Raw genomic sequence first — 25,728 nt, 5'->3', positions numbered from 1 at the left:
AAATTTCAAAAATTACTGAGAAGTGCATGTTTCCATTTTAATTAATATTGACATTTTAAGCTAAAAAGCTCATATAAATTTAAAAGCAGCCCAGTCAGAATCATATGGCTTTCTGGTTTTTCCTATAAAAAGCGTATGTATCTGAAGATACTGCTCTTCATATGTTATTTTACTAATGTACACGATTAGCAACATAGCTGTTAGTATACTTTGAGTAGAGTAATATTTTTAATCTATGAAGAGCGCTTAATAACTACTTTTGTTGTATAAAAAGGTAATTTTTCCCAGATAAGGGAATTTCCTTAGATTCATTTAACTCTCCAGGAATAAAAAAAAGACAAACTGACATTTTAAAATGAGTAATCAGATCAAAATAACTCCGGAAAAGTCTTTTTGATGATGATAAAACAAAAGAGAAAAGAATGCTACCGTTAAGCGGAACTAAAATACTGAAAAACGAGCGCAAAATTATGAGATGTTTGTCCGACTTTCTTATGAGTGAAGCTATGAATGCCATCCTCAGAAGCTTTAGGCTTCCTCCGGTGGCAAAAATCAAATTAATTAAAAAAAGGGAAAAATAATTATCAATTTTTATTGTTTTGATAGGATATACGATAAATGTATTCTTAGACTCAGTTATATTCCCTTCAATGCAAAGAAAATATTAAATAGTACAACCATTGAAATATCTATTTTTATTAAATTTCCTTGATATGATTCACATTTGCTACACTCTGGTAGTTTCTAGTTTCCTTTCAGGATTTTTCTGTGCTTCAGTACTAAAAAGGTCAAATTTTTTTGTAAAAGTAGACATGATATATTTTACGAATTTGATCATTTATCATCTTCTATTGTTACCATACATTACAATTGTCTGGTGTGTGACATACCATGAGATCGGAATTTATTCCAAATGTGATGGAAAAGCCAATCGAAGTCAATTGAACATCGACGCTGGGTTAGTCAGTGATTTCAATAAAGACATGATGAAAGGAATACAATCGAATAGAAACATGCAATCAATCAAAGCTCAATTGATATACAAAGTCTTCGATGTTTGCAATAATTTTACCTACTTAACTGAAATCGTTCAAAACCTCATTCTTGGTGACGACTTCAAAATTCAACAATCTGACAAAAAACACTCTTATTCTTCCATCATTGATTTTTTTATGTACATTCCAGTCGAAATGACTTCTTTTGTGAAAAATGTTTTTACACAAGTCCCAGTGTATGATATTGACCTTAGAATTCATAAAAATGGATCAATTTATAACCCGGTGGATAGTTTTGTAGGAGATTTGATACCGCTCATAGAATTTGCAGGTTGGGAAAAATTAACTCTTATCTCTGTAACAAATATCGAATTTCCATATTTGGAATATTACAGAAAAACGGCTGAAGCTTTGCAAAGAATGAATATTTGCATTGAACTTTATGAATTCGATCTCGACACTGAAGTGATCAGAGAGACAGAATTCGTTAAACAATTGCCAGACATCAACGAGAAACAAACATTGGTCATATTTTTTGGAAATGAAAAACACCAAGCTAAATTCCTAATGCAGATTATTATACAATTCGGCAAGGTGCCATTTTTCTATTTAATTAACTCTGCATTCTGGACGGGGAATATCGAAGTGGAAGAGAAACTAATACCTCCAGATCATTTAATCAATTTTTTGCATGTTCATAACAATGTTCTTTCTGATTATCAGTACTATCAATCAGCGATTGCACGTCTTCAAAGGAGTGGTAACTTTCCAACAACAAGATATAATGTTTTATCCAGTTATCTCCGAACAGGTGCTGCAGAAAATACATATATTTATTTCTTTCAAGCCCTTAGAATGGGTATGTTGGATATATACAATTGGTTGAAACTGAATATTCTTAATAGAAGTAAGAAAGATAAAGTCCGAAAATTCACAACCTATTTTTTGTACCTAAAGGGTGAGAAAATGAACTTAGAAATTAGACGTTCTATCTTCTTCCCTATTGGAAAAGATGGAGAATTAAATAATGTCCAACTACCTAAGTTTGAGAAATTTTTTGATACAAGAAGAAATAACTCAATTTGTGCGGAGCCAATTTGTCAGCCTGGTTATCATTTGATTTATGGAAATGCTAGTGTCAACAGTTTCTCTTGGAAATGTGTATTGTGTCCGGAAAATACACATAAACCTTTGTCCGGTGATGGAAGATGTCAGAAATGTATCGGACGATTGAACATTGATAACGGAAGACGTACAATGTGCATAGACCCTTATCAAATTTGGTACATTGACTTGTCAGTTTCAGAATTTGTTTTATTAATTGCTCTGAGTTTGATTGGGATAATTTTAACTCTTTTCACTTTGGTTGTGTTTGTGATCAAGCGGAAGACACCAGTCGTTTCAGTTTCCGATTATCACGTTTCTCTGGTACACATGTCCATCATATCCCTCTTGTTTGTGACAATGCCATCCACTTTTATTGATAAACCAAATTTCCATAAATGTTCTTTGAGATTGACTTCAATCAGTCTGCTTTATGTTATAAGCATAGCCATTGTTTTCATCAAATCACAAAAACTCCTCCAAGCTTTTTTGAGCAAAGTTCGTCTTACAAATGAAGAAGTTCAACGTTCGAAAATTATCCAAGGTTTTATAATCGGAATTATTTTGTCAACAGTAAATATATTATTTGCTATCACTATTCATCAGCAACCAATAACAAAAACCGAAACGTTAGATTCAAAAACATTGATAAGCTACCATTACTGTAACAATTCTTTCCATGGTAATGTTCTGATTGCTGCAGCAATGGTCATCCAACTAATGTGTTCTATCCAAGCGTTCAGAGGGAGAAATTTACCCAGTGTTATGAATGATGGTATCGTTTTATTATATGTTACATTCACTGTCACCATATGTTTCGGTGTCAGTTTTGTCATCGTTAATTCTCAACCACCACAGATGAAGGAACTTTTCCAATGTATTGCTGTCACCATAAACAATTTGGTTATTATTTTTTTGATGTACACACAGAAAGCACTCCGCATGTTATTGTTTCCAGAAAAGAACACTAGAGAATATTTCCAAAGGGAGAGAATGCGAGAAAGAAGTGAGGATGTTAACAAAGCAATGGAAATGAAGTGAAGTCAAAAAGGAGTTATCAAAATTTTGTTTCTGGAATATTCTTTTTTTCAACTTTGTTGTTAAAATTTGTTGTTTTACGGGCAAAGCTACCCAAAAAAGGGAGTTGGTCGATCGGCGAAAAAACAAAAATAGAAGTAGAATTTCACGTATAGAATTTTCTTAAAAGGCAGCAAAAACTACTACATCTTGACAAAAATGCGAAATAGAAAATAAAAAGACACAAAAAGTTCGAATTAGTGGATGAAATGAAAAATTGGTGGACAAAAAATTCTCCAAACCTTGAAAAAACTACCAAAATTTTGAAAATTTGGCAGTCTGTAATACAATAAAAATAGAAATGCAATACCGAAATCAATGTTAATTTTATTTCGATTTTTCGAACTTCAGGGTCGGTCGGGCCCGTAAAACAACTAATCAAATTGGTCACGCCTCATTCAATTATTGCCCCGCAGGGGCTTTTGTTGCTTCACGTAGTGGGCTTGTTCGCCAGAAAAATATTCATGTTCATGATGTTGTTTCTTTCGATTCTGAACGGGCCGCCGCGGTTAAAGAATGCTCGCGCTCATCTATTGTTTTATTTATTGTGTTGCGACTTGTATTGATTCTCACGTTTTAGTTCTTACAAAGTAAACAAGGGACGGCGCATAATATGACAATATTTATTTTTCTTATAAGCACCTACTTTATAAGAATCAAATCAATAACTCTTGATGGACGGTGATATACTTTTCGGTAATTAGTTCTTACAAAGTAAACAAGGGACGGCGCATAATATGACAATATTTATTTTTCTTATAAGCACCTACTTTATAAGAATCAAATCAATAACTCTTGATAAACAGCCATATATCTTTTGGTAATTAGCTCTTACAAAGTAAACAAGGGACAGTGCACAATATGAGCATTTTTGTTTTTCTTATAAGCACCTACTTTATACGAATCAAATCAATAACTTTTGATAAACAGCCATATATCTTTCGGTAATTAGCTCTTACAAAGTAAACAAGGGACAGTGCACAATATATTATAAGCATCTAGTGTATAAGAATCAGATCAATAACTCTTGATAGACAGCCAAGTAGCCCCATATACTTTTCGGTAATTAGTTCCTACGAAGTAAATGGAAATATGAAGATATTTTACTGTGTGCGCTAAGCTGTACACCTCGTTTCTTTTTTTTTCAGCCAATCAGAGAGAAGAAAAACATTTGACTTTGGTGTTTTTTTTCTTGTGTGAAAATATTTTTGGTATTGTGCTGCTCACAATGGGATCAAAGGAACGAGACAAGCGCTCAGCGAATAGAAATTTCTAGCTGTGCGCTTATTGGATGGCGCTCTATTAAAACGATCTGGTGGAATGCGGCCTTCAAACGTTCATTCTCGATTGCGAATGCGTTCGCGGGGCATTCATAGCGACAGCTACTTGCTAGTTATATTTACTAGCTTAGCGTGTCTCAAACACACTATGGGCAACCACATAAGTTGCAAAAAAAAACTGTCAATAGTAATAAAACCAAGACACTTATATTTAAATATATTCAAATGTTCACCAATTTTTTTAATATTTTTCAAGCGGCAACCCAGCGGGGAAATATACGTCGCAGGAACGTCGTTGATACGTCATAAATTACGTCGCCAATACATCAACTGTAAGTGGTGAAGTGAAATGGCGAAACGACGTAGAAAGGTTACTTCCCGTGTACTTAGAAACTACGTAGATGATTTACGTCGTAAACACATTCTGAGGATGTAATGCCTCTAACATCTTTTTATTACCACAGTATCTTTGATTCATTTTTTCAGTTTTTAAATGTTTTTTAGGTGTCCAAAAATTAAAACTTGTCCGAAAATTATAACCTGTCCGAGAGTTGTATTATATCATACATGGAAAGATATTTTCTTAACAAATCCTTACAAAGGGTAAAAAGTACCCCCTAAACTCAGGCCCAGTATGAAAAATTGACCAGGAGTTAGCTTTGGGGACCGACCATTCCAAAAATGTATAGTTTATCCTGTAGAATCTTGGGTTAAGCAAAATGCCATTTTTCAGGTTTGGCTCTCGGACTAGAAAAATCGAGTGAAATAATTCTCGTCGAAGAAAATAGAAAATTTTTGATGACTCGTTATTCCTTTTCAGGGAGTGTATTTAATTTTGTAACCTTAAAGGGAGTTTCGTGGCAGATAAATGTTATCTTTACAGCTCGCATAACATCCAGTACCCGTTTTGTCTAAGCCCTCCCTCCTCCGAAGGGTCTTTGTATTGTATACGTCAAAGGACAAAGAATGATTCAGAGACGAAAATATAAACAATTTTTATTAGAAGGAGTATGAGTGAAATCTGGCTTACTCGCCAGCAGTATAGCAGAAAAGAGAGCAGAAAAGAGTCAGAGCCAGTTCTTTGTGCTAAGTATAGTCAGAAGATAACCGGGTTCGAGCTTAACGGAATTTATGATGAATCTATTTTGTCAGCACTCTTTCCTAATAAGGTCAAAATATTTACAATAAATACACAAATCGTATTATTCCATTACCAACAAATTGGTAAAGGGAGCATAGAATATTTTTAAACTTAACTGCTTTTTAAAGGTTTTGGAAGAACGCCTCTGTGTCAAGGACCCAATCGAAAAAGTCACCGTTGAAAAAACAACCCGGAATTTTTTTACCATGATTTCAAAAATACTTTGAACTATAGACATAGAATAGACGATATCGGCTTTCCGAATTCTCCCCGAATGATTACCCATGATGCCTTGCGCAAAAGAATCACGGAAAGTAAATATCGTCCGTGAATTTTTTGCGCAATGCATCATGGGTAATCATTCGGGGAGAATTCGGAAAGCCGATATCGTCTATTTGAAATCCTCTAAAAACAGACCCAGAATAAAACGTTTATACCGAGGCACTGAGACAGTGGCACTAGAGAGCTCTAGATCTGATTTTCCCTGAGTATTTATGATGCAGCGCTGTTTGCCGTTAGGGGACTTTTAGCATTATACAAATGGTTATTTTGTAGATACCATTCTGAAAAGAATAAACACCGATATCAGTCCTGTTTAACCATCATTCATTTCGCAGCATGAAATGGTCTATAAAATTAATGAAATCATATAAAGGAAGAGACCCCATGCAAATACTTTTCAAACAGTTCGAACTAAATTAAAAATATATTCTGAAAAAAACTTTAAATTTCATGCTGTTTGAACCGATCATATTTTTTGTTGACGTCAGCAATAATTTCCCTGACCTCTTCATCAGTCGGTCGATAAGTGATCGATTTCGAAAGAGTATTATCATATTTCAAATATCTTTGTTCGAGCCTTTTCAAGCGTTTATTGGCGCGATCTTTCCATTTCTGCAAGTCTAAAAACCATTTTTCGTTAGAGAAATCAGTCGCAATTAAATGACATTGTAGTTCGAATCTTAAGAAAGAACGTAACAAGTCTCGTAACTGTTTCTCGTAAAACGTGTTACGGTTTGATAGTTCTATCGTTGAAATCCCTGAATCACGGAATGAGGGTGATGGCGTGTGGGTGGTAGTGGGTGAATGAAGGGGCGTTTGTTTTGTAAGCGGTGAAGAAGCGGAAATACTATCATCGTGGTCAAACGAAAGTTCATCAAAAGAAGCATTTAAGCTTGATCCAATACGCGGTTCAGACGCATGTGAACGCGTTTCAGACGCGCTTAAACTCGGTAAACGCGAATCACTCATCATGATGTCATCAAGTTCTCGTAACTGTAATGAAATGTCACTACGTGCTCTTTCGAACTGTGCTTTAACGCCGTTCGGAGAAAGCGGCGCTTTCCGATTCGAAGAAGTGTGGTTCTCAAGTAATGGCCATGTTTTATTCAAGTCAGTTCCGTTCATTTGAGATTCAAGATTCGAAATCATAAGTAGCATATCATCGTTCGAATGTTCCACTTTCGATTTCCGTTCCAGTTTTCCATTATCGGGGAAATCAAAATGGAACCCGTTTCTACCGGACGATGAAGTCGTGCTGGTCGGTGTTCTTGCAATAAGCAATGATTCCATTTTGGTGAGAACAGACATTAGTTCTGTTCTTTGTGACAGTAAAGAGTCAATCTCATGTTGTAAGTCTTCTCGAACGTTTTCAATTTCAATAGATTTATTTTGTTCAAATTCGACTTCCATTTCGATAAGTTTTTCATCGTATTGTTTTTGAAGGAGAGTGGTTAGACGATCCTTATCCTCCTCCATAGTGTGTAGCTTTTGTTTACATTCGTGTTGCACGTGTTCGATTTCCTGAAGCAGATACGATTCTTGTTCGTCACTCGTCGCTTGCTCTTTATCTTTGAGCGCGCGCAAACGGGAACACTCTGTATTCAGGCTTTTCAAATCCCTCGATTTCTCGTCAAGATCAATTTGCAAAGACAAAATGTGTTGCTCTTTACATGAAATCAAATCATCTTTTTCACGTAATGCGCTTTCATGATCTTTTTCGGTTTCATTCAGTTTTTCTTGAAGCATATCCATCTCGTTCTTATGAATCGATAAGAGTTGTTCGATATTTGAGTCGTGTTCGGAGAAACTCGTCGAATCGTTTAAATCCTCCTCGATTGAAATACGATGTTCGCTATCATTCGATAAAAGACTCTCGTTTTCCTTAGATATTGCGTTGATACGATCTTGCAACACCAAGATATTTTCATTCAGTTCATATTTCTCTTTATAAAGCTTTTGATTTTCATGTTCCAGCTTAGCAATCAATTGTTCCTGATTTTCCGCATTTTGTCGTAGCTCGCTGACATCTGATTTAAGATTGGTTTCAAGGCTAGTCATTTCAAGATGCTGTTCTTCAAGCTGCTGTCGTAATAGCCCTAGCTCTAAATCCGAATCGCTTTTCTCACCCATTGATGGTTCTAACGGATTATAGGCAGACTGGAGTGACACTTCCTCTGTAACTTTCTCAAGAGAAATTTTCTCATCTTTTAGCAGTTCATTTTCATTCATAAGTTGTTCAATTTTATCTTCACATAATTCCTTTTGTTGTCGACTTTGCATTAGTTCATCCTCCACAAGACTCATCTTATTTTGCAGTTTTTCAAATTCGGTAAGATTATTGTTTCGTACATTAGCCTGTTGTTCTGCTGCTAAATCTTTCGTAGAGTCTAGTTCCTTTTGTAGTAGATTGACCGAAGAAGAAAGCTCGAAGATTTCTTTATTTTTTACATTTACTAATTGTTGAACGTTATTCAGTTTTGAAGTCATATCTTCCATATGTTGCCGCGTGGTTCGTAAATCGTTAGCTAAATCTTTATTTTCTCCTTCTAACGTATTGGAAAGTTCAATTTGCTTTTCATATCTGTCCGTCGTGTCTTTATGTTTTGAGGAAAGTTGATCGTATTCCTTTTGTAATATTTTCAAATCTTCCTCAGCACAAACCTGACCACAGACCTCATTAATCTCATCACGCGTTACTAACACTTCTTCCTCTAGCTTTCCAAATTGTTCTTGTACCAAAACAGCTTCGTTAAGATCGAAAGTGTCAGTTTCTCGAGAGACAAACTCCATTGAGACCTTGTGGTTCACACATTCAATGTTTATATTTTGAAGATCAGCAGTATCAGTTCCTTTAGATGTAGATGTTTTGACTAAGACACCATCTACCAAACTTTCATTTTTCGCTGAAATCTCATTTTGGGGTTCCACTCCAACGTCCAAATCGGTTTCCTTAGAAATAAACACTTTCTCTTTTGGTTCATCTTTCTTGGCTCGTAATGTTTCAATAACTTGGTTAAGTTCGTTGATTTGTTTTTGAAGCAGTTGGATTTGTTCATCTTTGGCGGAAGATTCACTTTTCGATTCTTCGTATTGGTTCTTCTTGTTGATCAATAATTCCTGAAATAATCAAAATTAAAATGTCAGCTTTCTATTTAGTGTTCGCTCCCATAAAAAGTTGGGTTCGAGTAGTTTCTCTATATGACAACATACACCCGTCTTGATGTTGATCAGTTTAAATGTTAGACTAAAGGAGACCACAAATAAAATTCGGGCACATACAGTTGCAATCATACTAAACGACGGTATCAGAAAGCTAAGCTAAAAAACATACTGTAGTCCTATCGCTTTCTTTCTTGATTTCAGCGATATGATTTTTCAAGGCTTGGATTTCTTGTTTCTTCTCCAAACTTTCAAATCGTTCCCATTCTTCGATGATGCTTTCACGACTGGCTGCCAGACTCGATGGTGTGCTGCCAAGGCGCGGTTCATCACTCTGTAATGAACAAAAAAATATGCTGGACCGTAAAGATATACTAATACTAATTAATGTTAAACTTGTAATGTTATTCCTTGTACATACATAGGGAATCCGTTACGGTAAATAAATTGCCCAATACAAGCTCTTTTCATAAGAATGTCCATGATGAACATGGTCAAAAGATTAAGAATATACTAAGAATATCACCATCATGGAATTTGCCCTTTAGCCTTAATAATACCTAAAATTGCCTTTTTGGCCTAGTTTTCGTCTATCCCAGTTGATATTTAGCTCAGAAAAATACATCAGTATTTCCTTCACTGCGCTGCTTAAAAATCACTTTAATGACCAATTTACTAGTATTGCATAAATTAAAAATGATAAAGGTATTTAATTTATACCTGTGAAGAAAGTTTTCGAACAACTCCTCTTAATTGTGAAGCTTTTGTTGACGATGGTCTTTCTTGTGGTGAAATGCCATTTAGTGATGTCTTGCTTGATTTGTGTTGTGAACGTGTCAAAGGTGTTTCAGAAGTGATCGATGAAGCTTTACTGGGTTTACGGGAGGATTTTGTTGATGATGGTGCGGAACGTCTTGCCGTGATGTCTCGCTCGTCGAAGTCACGTGCTATTTTAGCCCTAAAAATGAAGAATGAAAATCAATATGTGTTTTGATTTTTGATAGCTATGGAGACCTGGAACCGTTGAAATAAGATAGATTTCTTTCATAAGCTACGCTATAATCACGCTACTCACAACAGTTAAACTCCTACCAAGGTATTTTTGTCTTTTGTTGAGAAAGCTGAACGGAAAATTGGATTGAGAGCCTAATTCAGGTGATGCAAATATTTATGTTGAACAAGTGATATACACTGTATTCTGTACATAGAGGGAAAATGTGGTACAGGTGCATGTAGACCAGCGGCCTAGGTAGTGAAATCGCCGTTTCGGTCGTCTAAAAAAGCGGCATCGTTGGGCTGCATGCATTTTGAGGGGTATATTTTAACGAACAGGCTGAATGAACGTTACGCTTTCTGTGTTTCTTTACTTTACTCGAAAAACGAAAAAGCCATATCTGTCTTATATAGAAATGAAATGACCTAAATTTGGGGTGACTCTCGGATGGGAATTTTATACACGATACGTATATATCCCCCTATATCGAAATGAATTTCAGAGATGTGCGCAGCCTATGCTATCTTAACATGAGGCAAAAATACCGACGGTTGTTAAGATTTCTCATTACTTGGTAAAATGATCTGATATTTCATTTAAAAATGTTTAATGAAAAAAGAGCCCTATAGTGATCATGTAAAAAGATAAGTGTCAAAAAAGTATTAGATTTTGTTTCTCTATGAGATCGAATCGATTTAATATGAATCAGATCATAGTCCGATTTCGTTGACTGGAAAGTTTAGTACTGTGATTGTATAAAAGAACTTAATCGTGCAATATTTACCACGCAGACATGTTTTTAATTTTCTTGATGAATTTAGGTAGTTTTCAATCGTGGCTGGATATACTCTAGTTGAAAAAATTCCTTTACATACATGACGGCACTTTCCTCTGGTAAAAAACTCCTCCAAAACTAGGTATATGATCATGTTTATAATACAAGGTAGTGAAACTCAACAGTCTGGTATAATGAATATCTCCTTTTTAGGATTTAATTCCAAGGACTTCAAGGACCCAGGATACCAGTTTTTGAAAAAATTAACCTACGTTATCTTTTTAGTTACAATTTAGTTAAAAAAAAAACAGGATGACAGTTCCACGTAATTTTATTCCAGTTAAATGAGAAAAAGGGGAAAAAGTAAAATGTAATCGATTTACCAGGCACGTGAGAAAAAAGACTTACCCACAGGCAAAAAATTGCCTCACTTTCTTACGTGATGCTGGCATGTCAACAAAAATACAAAACTCAATAAGTAAATTTTGTCAATTGCTCGAAAAATTATCACTCGAACAAATTAAGAAAAATTCTTATCCCAGATATATGAAAAAAAAATAATGTTAACGATTTTCTACACAGTTGAAAATATATATAATTTCACTTGCTCTCTCCAAGGGGTTAACAAGTTACGAACAAGTTGAAAACCAACACAAAAATGAAATGCGAAATCAGAAACCGCTATCTTTAAAAAATGATTTTGTTTCGTTCTTTTCATTAGATTTAATCCGTCAAAAGGCGTCCCGCCGAGATTACACATTAGCAAGACTGTATGAAAAACGGGGAAAGGATATCAAAAAAATATCGAAAATTTTACTTTTGCGGAAACTACTTTTAAAAATATGTTAATTTTTTTGTTGCAAAAAAATGTTTCATGTAGCTTATACAGGATATAGCTTATACAGGTATCCATCCATTCCAAAGATTACAATGTTTGAGGCCAAAATACAAATGAATGAAACGAGCATCAAATCGTTGTGAGAAAATGTGGAAGGCAGTACAGTAGTACATAGGTCGTATTTCTAAAATTTTTAAGTGGAATTCGTATAAGAGATAACACATTAGGAAACATTTCCACCTTTTTGAAATTATTTAACTTCATCTAATTTCGTATCCTGTACGGTAGCCTAGAGTTAATCTTCATTTGTTCTATACAGGGGTGTATTTTGCCAAATCTATAACTTTTGTACCATCAAAATTACAGCAGAAGTCTTGGCATTTTTTGTAGAAACTCTACAGGTGATAATAATATGAATTTTTGTTGATGTCAGCATTTAAGAACTTACCCGCAAAGAAAAATACTATCCACTCCTCCAAAAGGCATTTTTATTGAAATGATCTTCGTCCACGTTAAAAAATTCACGTTTTTATTTCCATTTAGATATATCGAATTGTCTAGGAAGACAATAGAATTCAGGAAAATTATTATACAAAACTTCTTATTCTTTCCGAAACCGAAATATTCAGAGGAAAAAAACCAATCTGGACTACATTGACTCCAAGAAACCTACAAACAATCTAGTACTATAAAACTGTACAAATCCCACATACCTGAAACACAAGTTAAACAACGCAGTTTTCTTTCCATTCTGGATATTATTTTTCTTCTTCTTTCTTCACTGCTCTGATAAACTGTGTTAGACGACCAGTACAGATTTGACTAGAACACGTATCTGTGTCTCAAAGCTCTAATTTGACCATGCTAAGTGATATCAAATATTAGCCAAATAAAATATTTTCCATGCTTTTCACTGAAACTTTGGTTACTACCAGCAGTTCTCCAAAGAAACCTCAGACGTCAGAAATACCCGGCTTTTATAGGAACAAAGTATATAAGAATATAAGGCTCTGAGGTCTAACGACTTTCTAAGAACATTTTAATGCTATTCAGACATCAAACGTGCAATTTCCTAGGAAATGGTAATGCTGAACATAAGACGATTTTAAAACCCAAAGTATTAAGAACACCTGAATACTTCAAAAGGATTTTTAATTTTTGATTTTGACGCTTATAAAAGAAATGTGTGGTGACGAAGTAAAAGCAATTTTTCAAAGGAACACGAGGCTTAAAATCTGCCAATCAAAATTAAACTGGCTTGGAGATCTCACAAATCGATGAAAAATTTAAGTCCTTTTTTAAAAAAGTTTATCAAGAACATTCCTTGAGAGTATTTAAAGCCTTGAAAACTTCGAGAAAATGAAAAACAGAGGCTGTCCTCACTCAATATACTTGAATGAATAGAATATAAAGAAACGTGTATATAGAAGCTAGCTTTTTATGCTAGATTCTCTTCCCAGCTGGTACACAACGTTGTTTTAACGTTCAAAAAACGTTATTTGAACGTTTTGAATGTCACATGGACGTTGTTTCGACGTTGTGTGCCGTCTGGGTTGGATTTACTGACTTGGTGTCAATCTTTGCTCGTTCAACAATGATGAACCCGTAGAACTTAAGTCTCCAAACCAATTATTGCTAAATAACACGTAAACTAATAAGTGTAACGTTGAAAATAACTATTTTTCTATCTGCAGTCAAATATCTGTTCAGTTTGCTGCACTATTTCATAATCTAGGAAGATATATCTTACAAACCTTTTCAGATTACCCCGATCAAAACGATTAATAAAGTCAAATAAAATTACAATCTACAAGGTACATTTGTTAAGTACACTTAGTAACAGCCATTGAAAGTTTCGAATTTGAAAATAAAGCTGTTCAAATTTCAGAAACAAACTAAGATTTTAAAACTCTTCTGTGAAGTCTGACAAATCTAACATAATTTTCAAAAGAAACTTAATGCGATTTCAAAGGCATTTAGAATGTATTTCAAGGTATCGGAAATCTGGAATCATCACACCGACAATAAATTTAAGCTTCAATTCGTTTGGAACGTTTGATACACGTTTTTGATAAGAATACTTTCTACAAGAATATCAGTTTGAGAATATCCAATTTAAAACTCTTTTTTTTATATTTTTGAGACTAAAATGTTCTTAATTGGGTTATAAAAATTGACCCTCAAGTCGAACAAATCTACTCTCATTTAAAGTTGAAAAGTAAAAGAATTACTGCAATTACAAAAGTAACTTTTGAATTCAGATAATTTATAAAGCAAATTTTATTAATCTCTTCAATTCGCAGGCTGATGTTCTTTCGATGTTTTTTTTATTTTTTCTCAAATTTCAGCCTAAATGTTCTTATAAAAAACGGTGTACCCAAATTGTGGAACAGGGCAGACTTTAAAAAGAATTTCATAAATGCTTCTACTGTGACAATTGAATTTGATTATTGAAAAAAAAGATATCTAAATTGGGCAGTAGTCTCAAAAACAAGTTCACCAGAAGGTCTATACTTCCCATTTCATAGAGATTTTTCAGGCCAGTGGGGATAAAAAAAACGAACCAAAACTTGATGGGTATTGATATTCTTATGTTTTTTATTGCTGGGGATTTTAATTTCATTGTTTTCGAGCTAGAAAATTCATTGGGGATGGATAAAATAGCACAATATTTTGCAGTGAGTATTTGGTTATCTGATTATTTTCAGTGGGGACAAAAAAGTATAATTTTCCACTGGGGGTCTATATTTTGGCCGATTTTTTGTCCCATTGGGTCTGTGAGAAGGGGGTGTGTATATTGTATCTAGTCTGAAAGAAACTGAGAATACTTTTTCAGTCTTGGCAATTCTACAGGTTATTTCACCGTTGGTCAAAAAAAATTACGCTTATATAAAAAAAACGTGTATCTAACTTGGTATCAATACAATGCTTCGAGTTCAAGTCTCAATTTTTCTTTCCTATTACTATCTTGCAAGTGTATAACAGTGTATAATAGGAATACTAAATTCCAAAATTTCGATTTATTTCATTAATAATACTGCTTGACTAACAAACCTTGTACATAACTATCAGAAATCTTGATCAGCTAAGCTACTGTAGGACATTCTCTTTCATGTAAAATCCTGTACAATCCACTCTGGAATCACCCACAACAACATAAGTAAAATCTTGCACAATGACAGAATTTCACTGTGAGAAAATTTTCTAAAATATTTTCCAAAATTAATTAATGACTTTTAAACTAAAAAATTATATCACTTCACAACAGTAACAGCACTCTACAATCATAGCATGAAATCAAGTATTTCTTTTGATCCAACTCACAAAACAACAAACTAACATAATTTCTTTTCATATCTATGATAAGATGACATTCTTGTCATACACTTTCATTTTGTGACATTGCACGATACAAATAAAATCACCTTTTCTTCAAACTATGTTAAATCAATATTCTAAAAAAGCAGAAAAAGGTCTCACTGTCAACTTGAAACATGACCGCTTCATAAAATAAATAACAATAGCTCTTTTAAAACTATAGCTGAAGGAAGACCCCTAATATACGTAAAACTAAGTCAATAAAAACATTGGCGTGGCCTGGTGACTGGGTTAGGGATATGGTCTACTCTTCACAAGGTCATAGGACTAATCCGAAACAAGTCTAAATTTCACTTAACGACGAAACTAAATACTTATAAAGTTCAATGTAACAGTTTAAACGTTTTAAATTGTCATCCAAAATGTTGAGAGTATAATTGACGATGTTCTACATAATCTGTTATGTTTACTTTGCAAATCTTGATACATCTTTAAAAACAAAATTAGATAGCAACCTCGGAATCTCTACGGAAAATGACCCAGCCTGAAACTCTTAAGATTGCAAATAAACTTTCCCTGACATCTTTTACTGCTTACTGATCACGAGGCTATGCAAAATAAATTTCTCATGCATAAACAACAAACACAATTAAGAGGAAGGCAGCCTACCCAGCTCTAAAAATACACAATAAAGTATGTACTAAACTACTAACTAAAGGCAGGACATAAACAATGGCTATTCACAACAATTGACTCAAATCAAAATAAGATACCACTAGACTGAAGAGAGCCCCATTGCATTATACACCAACACTAATCAAAAAGTTTTCCGCAAGATATCAAAGTCTTATAGAAACAAAAAAACATTCCTTAAATCTGTCTCAAACAAAATATATGATGACAACGTTAATAGCTGTATTAGAAAGTATTTGTTTTCTATGCATCACTCGCACACAAGATTGATTCATGAGTCTTTAGTTATGACAGGAAATGAGGCTTTAAACCGATAATTGCTTAATCAACAAAAGACGTCCAATTATGACGGCCTATGCGATGCAACAAAGTAGTTTTCTTCTTCCAAATTTTCACAAAATTTGAATTAAGTTTATGGTTTCTTTCCCGAATAAGGAATTTTTTGATCGGTAAAGGATATCTGGGCCAATTTTTTCTTAATCGATTGGGGTTGAAATGAGAATTCGACAGTCCTTGGAAATCTGTAAATCTTTTTAACACATACCAATCCGTTTTCATGACGTTAGTGCTTTCAAACTAAATTAAAAAACCTTCAAAATAGTGTCCTAAAAGTTGGAGGTTATGCCTAAAATATATACGTTATTAAATTGGAACTTTGTCAAGGAAGAGAAATTACTAAGAGCTACGTCATCGCAAACCACGCATGTTGGATGGATCCAAACACTTTGCAACAGGTTACCAGGACAACTAAACTAACAACGATTACGGATTTAATCCAATTAAAACAAAATGGCTCCTATACTCCCTGCTATGCAAATTTGATGAAAGGTATTTTTGATTATGACAAAAAATAGTCAACCCTCGTCTGTTTTATCCAATGCCTTATATTTTAATTTATTTTAGTTCTCTAAGAAGTGTATCTATTAACCTCGACACGACCTGAAGGTAAACTAAAATTAGGCTCATCATTTTAGGAACAATTTTACAGCAGTGCAACATGTCAGAGAGTGGAACAGGTAAAATGACTTTGAGTTCAACTACAGTTCTTTTTAACAAATCAAAGGCTTAAGGCCCAATTCTATCAATTAAAATATTTAAGTTTTGTTAGTCCATGGAAAAACTCAACAAATCTTCAGGAAAAAGAAAAGAAAAGCCTCCTGATAGGATCAGGCCATCAGACAGTGGACATAACCATTGCCGGATTCTAGGACAACTGTATTGAGAATATAACTGCAGAGGAATAGCTGACCACTTGATAAATAGTCTAAAGAATCAATCCCAGTGAGAAAAATACCTTGAAATTTTATTATTTACCATTGGAAATTTACACTGGACTCTCATCTCTACTCGGAAAAAATAATTTTGAGAGTCCCAACTAAATATTTGGACTGTAAACAATAGAATTTTGATCCCACCCATTTATAAACTGGTCATATAACATCACCTATAAGAGATTCTTTCTTGGTCACTGAGATAGGGGGATGCATACACGTTTTTTTATAAGAACAAACTCTATTATAAGAACATAAGGCTTCGATGGCCAAAATATTAAGAACAAGTTAAGAATAAGGCTTTGTGGACTCAAAAACACCCTTTTTCTTAGGAAAATGGTCAAAATAAGAACATGTTAAGAACATTTTTAGGCTTAAAACTCAAAAAGTTAAGGACATCCGAAAGCTTCAAAAATTTTGGATGTTCTTATAAAAAAAACGTGTACTATTTTTCAGAACCTTGGGAAGTGACAATATCTGATAAAACAAGCGATCAAAAAAAGTAAAACAAACACAATAGCATACCATCTTTTGTAGCTCCCATACCTCTTTAATCGATAATTGACCATGATTCTTTCATTTACCAATAATTAATTTATAATGCCATTAATTTTATAATTTTTAACTGAAGAATATAGAAGTTAAAATGAAATGAGAAAACAAATGATTTTGAGCTCCTTTAAAATTCCACTCAAGGAAAAAAGAGAACAACAGTTGCTTAAAATTAAGGCAAAAGCTTTGATGCCATCGTCAGTGATAAAGATAGTAAATTTAGAAATCCAAAAAAGTTTAATCACTTCTTCATGGTTAAAAGAAACTGAATAACGATTTCCCCCAAATAATCCTTATAAAACAGTGGTTGTATGGAAAGCAGATTTCTCTACTTCTAAAATGATTACTGAGAAAAACGATTTTGAAAGATTTCCTTGAGACCAACTTTAGGGAAAATAGGGCAATTTATACGTTGGGCCATGATAATATCCTCTCTATTTACTCCTTTTAGTTAACACCTTTTAACTTGTGAGTTTTATATGAAGATGATAGAAAATAATATTATTTGGGCAAAAATGAAAAACAATTTTCTCAACGTTTTTTACAAATTTTCTCTTTCCTAAGAAACCCAACTATTCGTAAATATTTGAAAACAACTTTCGCTTTGTTTGTCGAAGAGAAATGATATTAGCAACGACCTTCACTTCATATAGCATTGAAAAATCCAAATAATTCATAACAATTTGAGAAATAACATGATTTCCAACTACTCATCGCTACTAGATATAGATCATAAATATGTTAAACTTATAAAAATTTCTTAAAATTCGGCGAATCTGCACCAAAAATAATAAGCTCGAAAATCACTACTTATTTTTTAAGATTGGAAATCTTGAATTACAAAAAATCCATATAAAGTTTGGTGGAAAAGAGTTCGTTAAGTCAACCAGGACTGAGAAAGGATTTTAAAAATTCCTTTTCATAAACAATGCACTCAGATACAACATAATACTAAATAAAAAAAGTGGGCCCTACTAGCACGATCAAGCGAAAGTTCGAAAGTCGAATCAAAATCTTGATAAGAAAAGCACTTCATATTTCTAACCAACCAACAAAATGAAATGCAAAAAAATGCTCTCTGATCCTATTTACCCACAATCAAAATAAGCCACTTCCAATTTACGACAATCTCATCATTCAATTCGTTGTTAGGGCAATATCTAATCTTCAAAATGACATTAAAAATGATGTTTATGTCGACTCAAGCATACATCATACAAATGTAATAAGTAATTTTCAAGCAAGAACTTTTCACTTGGATAAAAAAACAGTAAAATAAACTGTAGACCAGAACCGCGTAAAACTTAGCAAACAAATCACAAATAGCGTAACAGCAAATAAACCTGAAACAGACAAAGTAAACACTAGTCTCTTATAATGATAATATATCAAGTGCACGATCTTTAAGGGAGCTGACCATTTGATGATGACTTCTATTGACTGATATTCATCTTCTTATCTTAACCCAGATGTTGTTCATGTTCATAACATCAATATCATATCAATCCATTAATAACCGTAAACCACCAAGCTGCTGGGATTTAAACCCGAGGCGGGAGGTACTAGGTTTGCGAGATGACTGGTATGTCCTAGCCAAAGTTTGGAAATCAACCTTTTTACCACCGTTAGAGAGACTATTTCCCCAAAAGTTCAGCCAAAATTTTCAAATTTTAGTCCAATTTTAAGAATTTTTGACCCTTTGAGGGAGTCGATTTTGATTTTCGTAATTTTGGAATTCAGTTGGCTTGTTAATGGTTTTTATACCCCTTTGAGGGCTTTTGAGGGACTTTCAAGGGTATGAAAAAGGGACCCTTATGGCTTGCACATACCGGGCACCCATTTTGCCTGAGAACAACCCCTCGGGAATTTGAAGAATACCATTTTGAGGATTTCAAACTTGGCAATGTAAACGGGCCGGATTTCAACCGGTAATAGGGTGAAAGAAAATTGCGAATTTTCAAAATGACATAGTACACCATAACTTAGGTCACAGGAAAAAGTCATCAAACCACACCGGTGTGAAAGTGAAAATCACACGGTGTGAAAGTATACATTTCACACTGCTATCCCACGCGTGGGAATCGGTTCGTTTTTACGCCGGTGGGAAACGCAAAATCACACCCTTCAAAATCACACGTGTATAATTGAATTTCCGAAGTGGTTAACGCAGGGTCACACGCTTTAAACATTGTGTGCTGAATCGAATAATACACGTGTTAAATCGAATATCCCACGTAATAAATCGAAAATCCCACGTCGAATTTCGTATATCAGGCCCTCTCTCCTCGCGTGTTAAATTGAAAATCCCACGTCGGATTTAGCATTTTACACTCGCTTATCTAATCGAAAACCCCACGCCAAAATTTTTATTCCCCACCAAGTTTTTGGAAAAGGGCTTTGATTTGTATTTGATAAATTGTTAAATGTATAAGCCTTTTCAGTGAAGTCTAAAAGTGTTAAATTGGATTTCATACACCGAATTTAAAAAAATAAAAATAACTATTTGAAAAATTCCGCATTCACACTGCCAAAACAATCACACCTTATCAGTTTATAAAATCACACGCAAAAATTGATTTTTGAAAATTACGACGTCGGAACTTAAGTTTTCCCACCCGTGTGATCTGATGACTTTTTCTTGTGGGTACTGGACGTAGAGAACACTACAGAAGTGAAAGTATGAACTTTTTAAGGAGTACCGGACTAGAAAGAAGAACATTTTGAATGTTTTGAGTTTAATTACCAGTCATATGACATAAATATTAAGATACCCATGCCGATGAAATAAAATGGTCATCAATGGTCCAAGCTTCATTTTCAAGTCGAATTTTGAAAGTCAAATTCAGCTTGCTGGACATCTTTGATGAGAAAATTTGATAATTATAGAATACTATACTATTGGATGAGAGGAAAATGGCATGAAATTTAATAAAGCAATCCAATATCCCTTTTCTGAGCCATCATCCAGCAACTATCAGCAAGCACAATCTTATCAGAACCTGAACACATTTCTAATCATAATTAAACTTGGTAACATGATCTCCAAAGAATTTTCCTCTCCTCTATTTAATTACTTTGAACATTTAGATGATTAAAATCTAAAACTCAAAAATAACAAGCTCTCAAAAATCAATGTTATCGATGGGGCTCAAAAAGTAGAAGAAAAAAAAGATACAAGAATAACACGAGGGTGCTTGGCGACCGATAAAGAAATATTCTCATGAAAAAAATTGTTCTTATTTGTTGTTCTTAACTACAACCATCTCTCTGTGACATCATCAAGTCTTGTGACAAACAAAATAACAACTTCACGAAATCACACAATGAAAATATTCGAAGAAAACAACACAGTATAACAACTCAGCAATACAATTGCTACTTTTTCATGCATTTAAAAATGAGTTTTCTCTACTAATTGCTCTGACCATCTCTTAATGACTTCCCATTTGAGATCAATAACAAATGAAAGTAATTATGTTGCAACAAGAACCATTCAATTTTATAGGTAGGGAGTGGTGGTATCAGTAACAGCTATTGAATTTACTGCTGATTGAATGCAAATGTGGGAAAATCAAGACGAATTGATTGTTGATTGAATGAAAACGTAGGAAAAATTATGATCGAGATTTTGAAAATAAAAACACGTGAAATGTCAAAATTAGGGACGAGATGGAGTTTTTACAAGCTCTTATTTGATTTGGTTGGTCGTTAACCAGCAATAAAACAATTTTGTTACTTTTTCTAAAGAACGCGTTATTTTTATTACTTCAAATGACCAATTAATATCTTATAAAAACTCCATCTCACCTAAAAAATTTCCAGTAATCCTAACGAAAGCCATTGTCAGTGTTCATTAACAGCTAGTCCTTCAGTAATGGAATTCAGATGATGTTCACATGAAAAGCATGTAAAGACACGACAAGACATTTACAGAAAAAGAAAATTTTCTGATGAAGTAAAGATTCCCCTTATACCAGGGAATAAGCTAAGAAATACTGATAAGGTACTTTATATTAAAGTACCCAAAATCTCGTTTGTTAGAATAATGAAATAGAAATAATTATAACTCTACAGTTGAAGGTCTACCCTACAAAGTGTGTAGCAAAGTAACAACCCACAGACTACTCTTATTAACTAGTGCAAAATATTATTTTTAAGTATGATCAAAACCACTAAAAGACAAGTATTTTTAACTCTGTTGCACTTTTCCTAATAAAACGATTACGTTTGCAAGAAAGGAAATGCAAATATTTTGATTACTGTAAAAAAGTTTTTGTCCTTTTGAAGTTATTGAAGGATTATACGTTTGACTGATGATGGTTTTACCATGAAAACAAAACAGACAAAGGGATGTATATATTCCGACGTACAAACTGTACTAGGTGTTACAAGGAGTAATCATAGGTAGTTTCAATATATTGACAGGAGTATCAAGTACCTCATGAACGTCGGAAAACGAGCCCCTCAAAAGTTTTGTTGAAGTGATAGATTCTTAAGTACTGCAGCAACTGGCCCCTAGAATGCAGGTCAAATTTGAAATCTTCCTCATAATTAGTGATTTATGAAAAAGATTCATTCTAAATGATTGTAATACACCTTATGCATCTCTTTCCCAAACGGTTGCTCACAAAAACCACCACTTTTAGTATATTTTCTTTCTGTTTAAAGTGACGTCATAAAATTCTAGTGGCCCCCAGAATGAAATTTAAATATTCAAGGTAAAAAAAAATCCGTGAAAGATCCTTTTAAATAATAAGGCTACTAAAAGTTCAATGAAAATTAAATCAAATGACTTTTCTCACTGGGGTAATTTTCTACAGTTGAATAAAAAGAGAACTAAAATCGGCCATGTCAAAGGGGAGGGTCAGTGTACCAGAAGGTGGCATGTATCCTGGGGTGGGTGGGTGTTTGAGAAAAAAAATTGTCATGTACTACCTGTGTACCAAAATAGGGGTGTTGGGTCCAAAATCGATTTTGATTTTTACTACCTGTGTACCAAAATAGGGGTGTTGGGTCCAAAATCGATTTTGATTTTTACTACCTGTGTACCAAAATAGGGGTGTTGGCAGGTGTTGGGTCCAAAATCGATTTTGATTTTTACTACCTGTCAAAATCAGTCAAAATAGGGGTGTTGGGTCCAAAATCGATGTTAACAGTGTGGAAACAAAACGGTTAAGAAATTATCTGCTAAAATAGAAATGTAAAGTTGTTCTATTATAAATTGATCAAGCCAAGTTTGTCCAAGATCATTCTTCCAAACTTCTTGGAATGAATTGAAATCCTACCAGATCCCACTGAAATGAAGGTTTATCGAGTCAATGTAAACATTCGAACATTTGAATTCAAACATTCAACATTCGTACATTAGAGGTGCCAACTCTCACGCATTAGGTGTGAGACTCATGCATTTCTACATGGTCTCACGTAATTTTTGAAAAGTTTGATTTCTCACCCATTTTGGATTTTTAAGAAAATTTTTCCTGTTTTTCCGATTTTTGGAAAAATGTTTTCCCAATTTCCCGATTTCCCGATTTCCCGAAAAAAAGTTTTCCCGAAAAAAAGTTTTCCCGATTTCCCGATTTTTGGAAAAATGTTTACCCGATTTTCCCATTTTCGGGAAAAAAAGTTTCTCTATTTTCTGGATTTTTCAAGGTAGTACCTGGTAGTAAATGAGGGGTATGGGGTGGTTTTGGTTTTTTACCAGGTACTACCTGGGTAGAAAATAGGGGGTATGGGGTGGTTTTTGGATTTTTCCATGTAGTATGGTGTACTTCAGGGGTGGTTGGGTGTCAAGTTTTGAAAAATACCTTGTAGTACACATACATGCCGCCTTCTAGTACACTGACCCCCCCCCTGCATGTCATGATATAAACCAAGTAATGCAACGTTATATTCCTTACCTAAATTTGAATTAGTTACATACCCTAAGGCTTCAATCTAGCAGTGTCCAAATTTTCATTTTAAGATGAATTTCGTGTGGAAATTTAGTCTTCTAATTTATAGATTGGAGTCGTTTATAATGCGTGTAAGTATAGGCGTTATATGATCTGATATGATAATACGATTAATTGTTACGGGGAGAAAACAATTTATCAAGCAACAACAAACTCTCAAAACAAAATCAACTCAAATGAAAAATGTTTAACACACAAATCCACACACATTTTTTTTTTCAAGAATTTTTTTTGAGCAGGAAAAAATTATAATTGCAATATTGACACTTTTCTTTTGTTTGGAGTTAGGGCACATAGGTTTCTAGACGACTAAAATTGTTCCCTCCATTACTTTTTGCTTTATTATTTCTACTATGTCTGAATCAGTCGTCTAGCTTGCTAGACTATCTAATTTAAAGAATCTATTCTTTCGCCACAGTACGAGAGAGTGCAACCAAAAGATTTCCCCTTTAGCTTTATCTGAGTGGATGAGATCTGCAAACGCTTTAATCTCTAGACTCTATACCAAAGTCTAGAACGTCTTTGTAAGTGTTTAATGTGATAAATAAAAAACATCAAACATACCCTTGTTTCCCTGTACCAGAAGTCTTTCCCTTTGGAGCACCATCTTTTGGTTTGATTTTGGCAGCAGCTCCACTGGTTAGCTTGTTAGTCGTGGTCTTTGAAGGTCTATCTGTCTTCTTGCTCTTTTGCATTTGGAACTTTGTTTATCATCAAAACTGTGAAAAAATATTCAAAAGGATAATTATTTGCCAGATAAAAATTGGACTATAATAATACTCCGATATTTGGGATGGATTGATGGATGATTTAAAATTCCTCGATCCTCGTACATCCTCGTGACAAAGAAAAGGTTTTTTTCTCAGATATTCTTGTCACACAGAGCTTGAAAGTTAGCCATTGTCCTGAATTTATTTCCAAACTTTCTGACCATGTCATCTAAAATAAATCACTTTTTTCCAAATACATTAGAAAATAAATTTTTGTGGAAAATACTGTGATGATTACATGAGATAATACGCAAAATCTCCAGCATGGGAAACTTAAAACATTTTTAGTACTTTAAAATGCAATTGCTTGAGGTCAATGCAATGTATTGTTAACTTGCAATCCTGAAAATTTAATCAGTTTAATAGATGAACAACAATGATTAGTAAAACAGAAAATACAAATGCAACAATATCTGTCTATTATGATAAAATGAAAACATACCACAATAAGATAGCTCTGTTAGTGTAGTAGCATTGTGTACCACCCAGTGTCATCGTCGTCCTTCTTCTGTCCAAAACTATACGTAATCTGGAAGTCATATTTTTCAGATTCTGGTCCACATTAAGGATTTCTATTGAAAGCTATCCAAGAAAAGGAGAAGTAAATTTATAGAGATATTGTAAAATGAAAACAGGGTTTAGTCTTAATTAACTAAATTATAAATTTGAAATCCTTGCTAAAACAAAGAGAAAACTTAATTAAGTTTTGAAGTCAAGTAAAAATCGAAGCACTGTAGTATACATTTTTCATTACCCTGTAGTGTTGAAAAAAGGACCTTTCTGTTTTCTAAAAATATTTAATCAAGGTTAAGATAGTTAGAAAGACTCGTAGAGCTCAATTTCAATATTTAAAACGATTCAAGCCGGTTTTAAATGAACTTAACAAAAATGTCATGAAATTCATAAAAATTTGTCTATTTTACACTCTAAATAAACTAGTAAAACAATAAAAATGAACATGTTAAAATGATTTTTTTTTTTTCAAACAAAAAACCTGAATAATTCAACTGAAGAATCCTAAATATATCAAAATTGGTTAGTCCTTGTTAGTCCGGTAACTGAATTGGGTTTTGATTTATCTTTCTGTTTTACTTTATGACCCTAAAAAATATCATTCTTTGAAAATTAGGAGCTTTTCAAAGGAAATTAATAGAGAGAAGTAAATAAAAAGTTCTTCAATTATTATTCCATCAGACAAAAAAAATTCAAGAACCAAAAGGTTTAAGAATTAGACCTATGAGTGTGGTTGAAATTAATTGTCACACCTTTCCATACCATGGCGTCTTTGCTTTTAGCAATTCCGGACTATCTAATATGTTGAAATTTAGTAATTATTACTGTCCTGTAAATATTTATGGCTAAATGTAAAAAAGTCAGGAAATCATGCCAAACAAAATTTTGGAAATTCTTAAAAATATACATGGAGAACCTTAATGTGAAAACTTGTCAAAAGTTTCTTTTAAAAATTTTCAATGCTATTATGGTATTTAAAATTAATGTTAGAAAGAAGAAATGAATAATCGAC

General features: G+C 33.6%; 1 protein-coding gene across 5 annotated transcripts; it reads right to left on the bottom strand.

The window, feature by feature from the left end:
- Positions 1–6,284: 6,284 nt before the first annotated feature.
- On the bottom strand, positions 6,285–24,186 carry LOC136802729 (putative leucine-rich repeat-containing protein DDB_G0290503). Of its 5 annotated transcripts, none has more exons than XM_067059474.1 (4): positions 23,998–24,186; positions 9,759–9,996; positions 9,211–9,372; positions 6,285–8,996 (listed from the first exon to the last, which is right to left on the bottom strand). In XM_067059474.1, the coding sequence occupies exons 1-4, from the start codon at positions 24,126–24,128 to the stop codon at positions 6,321–6,323; spliced, it is 3,207 nt and encodes a 1,068-aa protein (XP_066915575.1). In that variant the 5' UTR covers positions 24,129–24,186; the 3' UTR covers positions 6,285–6,320. The 5 variants fall into 5 exon arrangements, with proteins under 5 accessions (XP_066915575.1, XP_066915576.1, XP_066915579.1 ...); XM_067059475.1 differs by lacking the exon at positions 23,998–24,186 and adding an exon at positions 17,453–17,554; XM_067059478.1 differs by lacking the exon at positions 23,998–24,186 and adding an exon at positions 17,474–17,554.
- Between the last annotated feature and the right edge of the window lie 1,542 nt (positions 24,187–25,728).

The sequence above is a fragment of the Clytia hemisphaerica genome, unplaced genomic scaffold (genome assembly GCF_902728285.1).
Source record: "Clytia hemisphaerica strain Z4C2 unplaced genomic scaffold, Clytia hemisphaerica genome assembly, whole genome shotgun sequence".
Lineage (NCBI taxonomy): Eukaryota > Metazoa > Cnidaria > Hydrozoa > Leptothecata > Clytiidae > Clytia > Clytia hemisphaerica.
The sequence above is the reverse complement of the archived record's forward strand: the minus strand, read 5'-3'. Positions and strand labels throughout refer to the sequence as shown.

Coding starts and splice junctions, on each gene's coding strand:
- LOC136802729 (XM_067059474.1), bottom strand. CDS start 24,128: ATGCAAAAGAGCAAGAAGACAGATAGACCTTCAAAGACCACGACTAAC. Junction 9,997..23,997: donor TCTGGTACAGGGAAACAAGG/GTATGTTTGATG, acceptor CTTCATTTTTAG/GGCTAAAATAGCACGTGACT. Junction 9,373..9,758: donor TTCGAAAACTTTCTTCACAG/GTATAAATTAAA, acceptor TGTTCATTACAG/AGTGATGAACCGCGCCTTGG.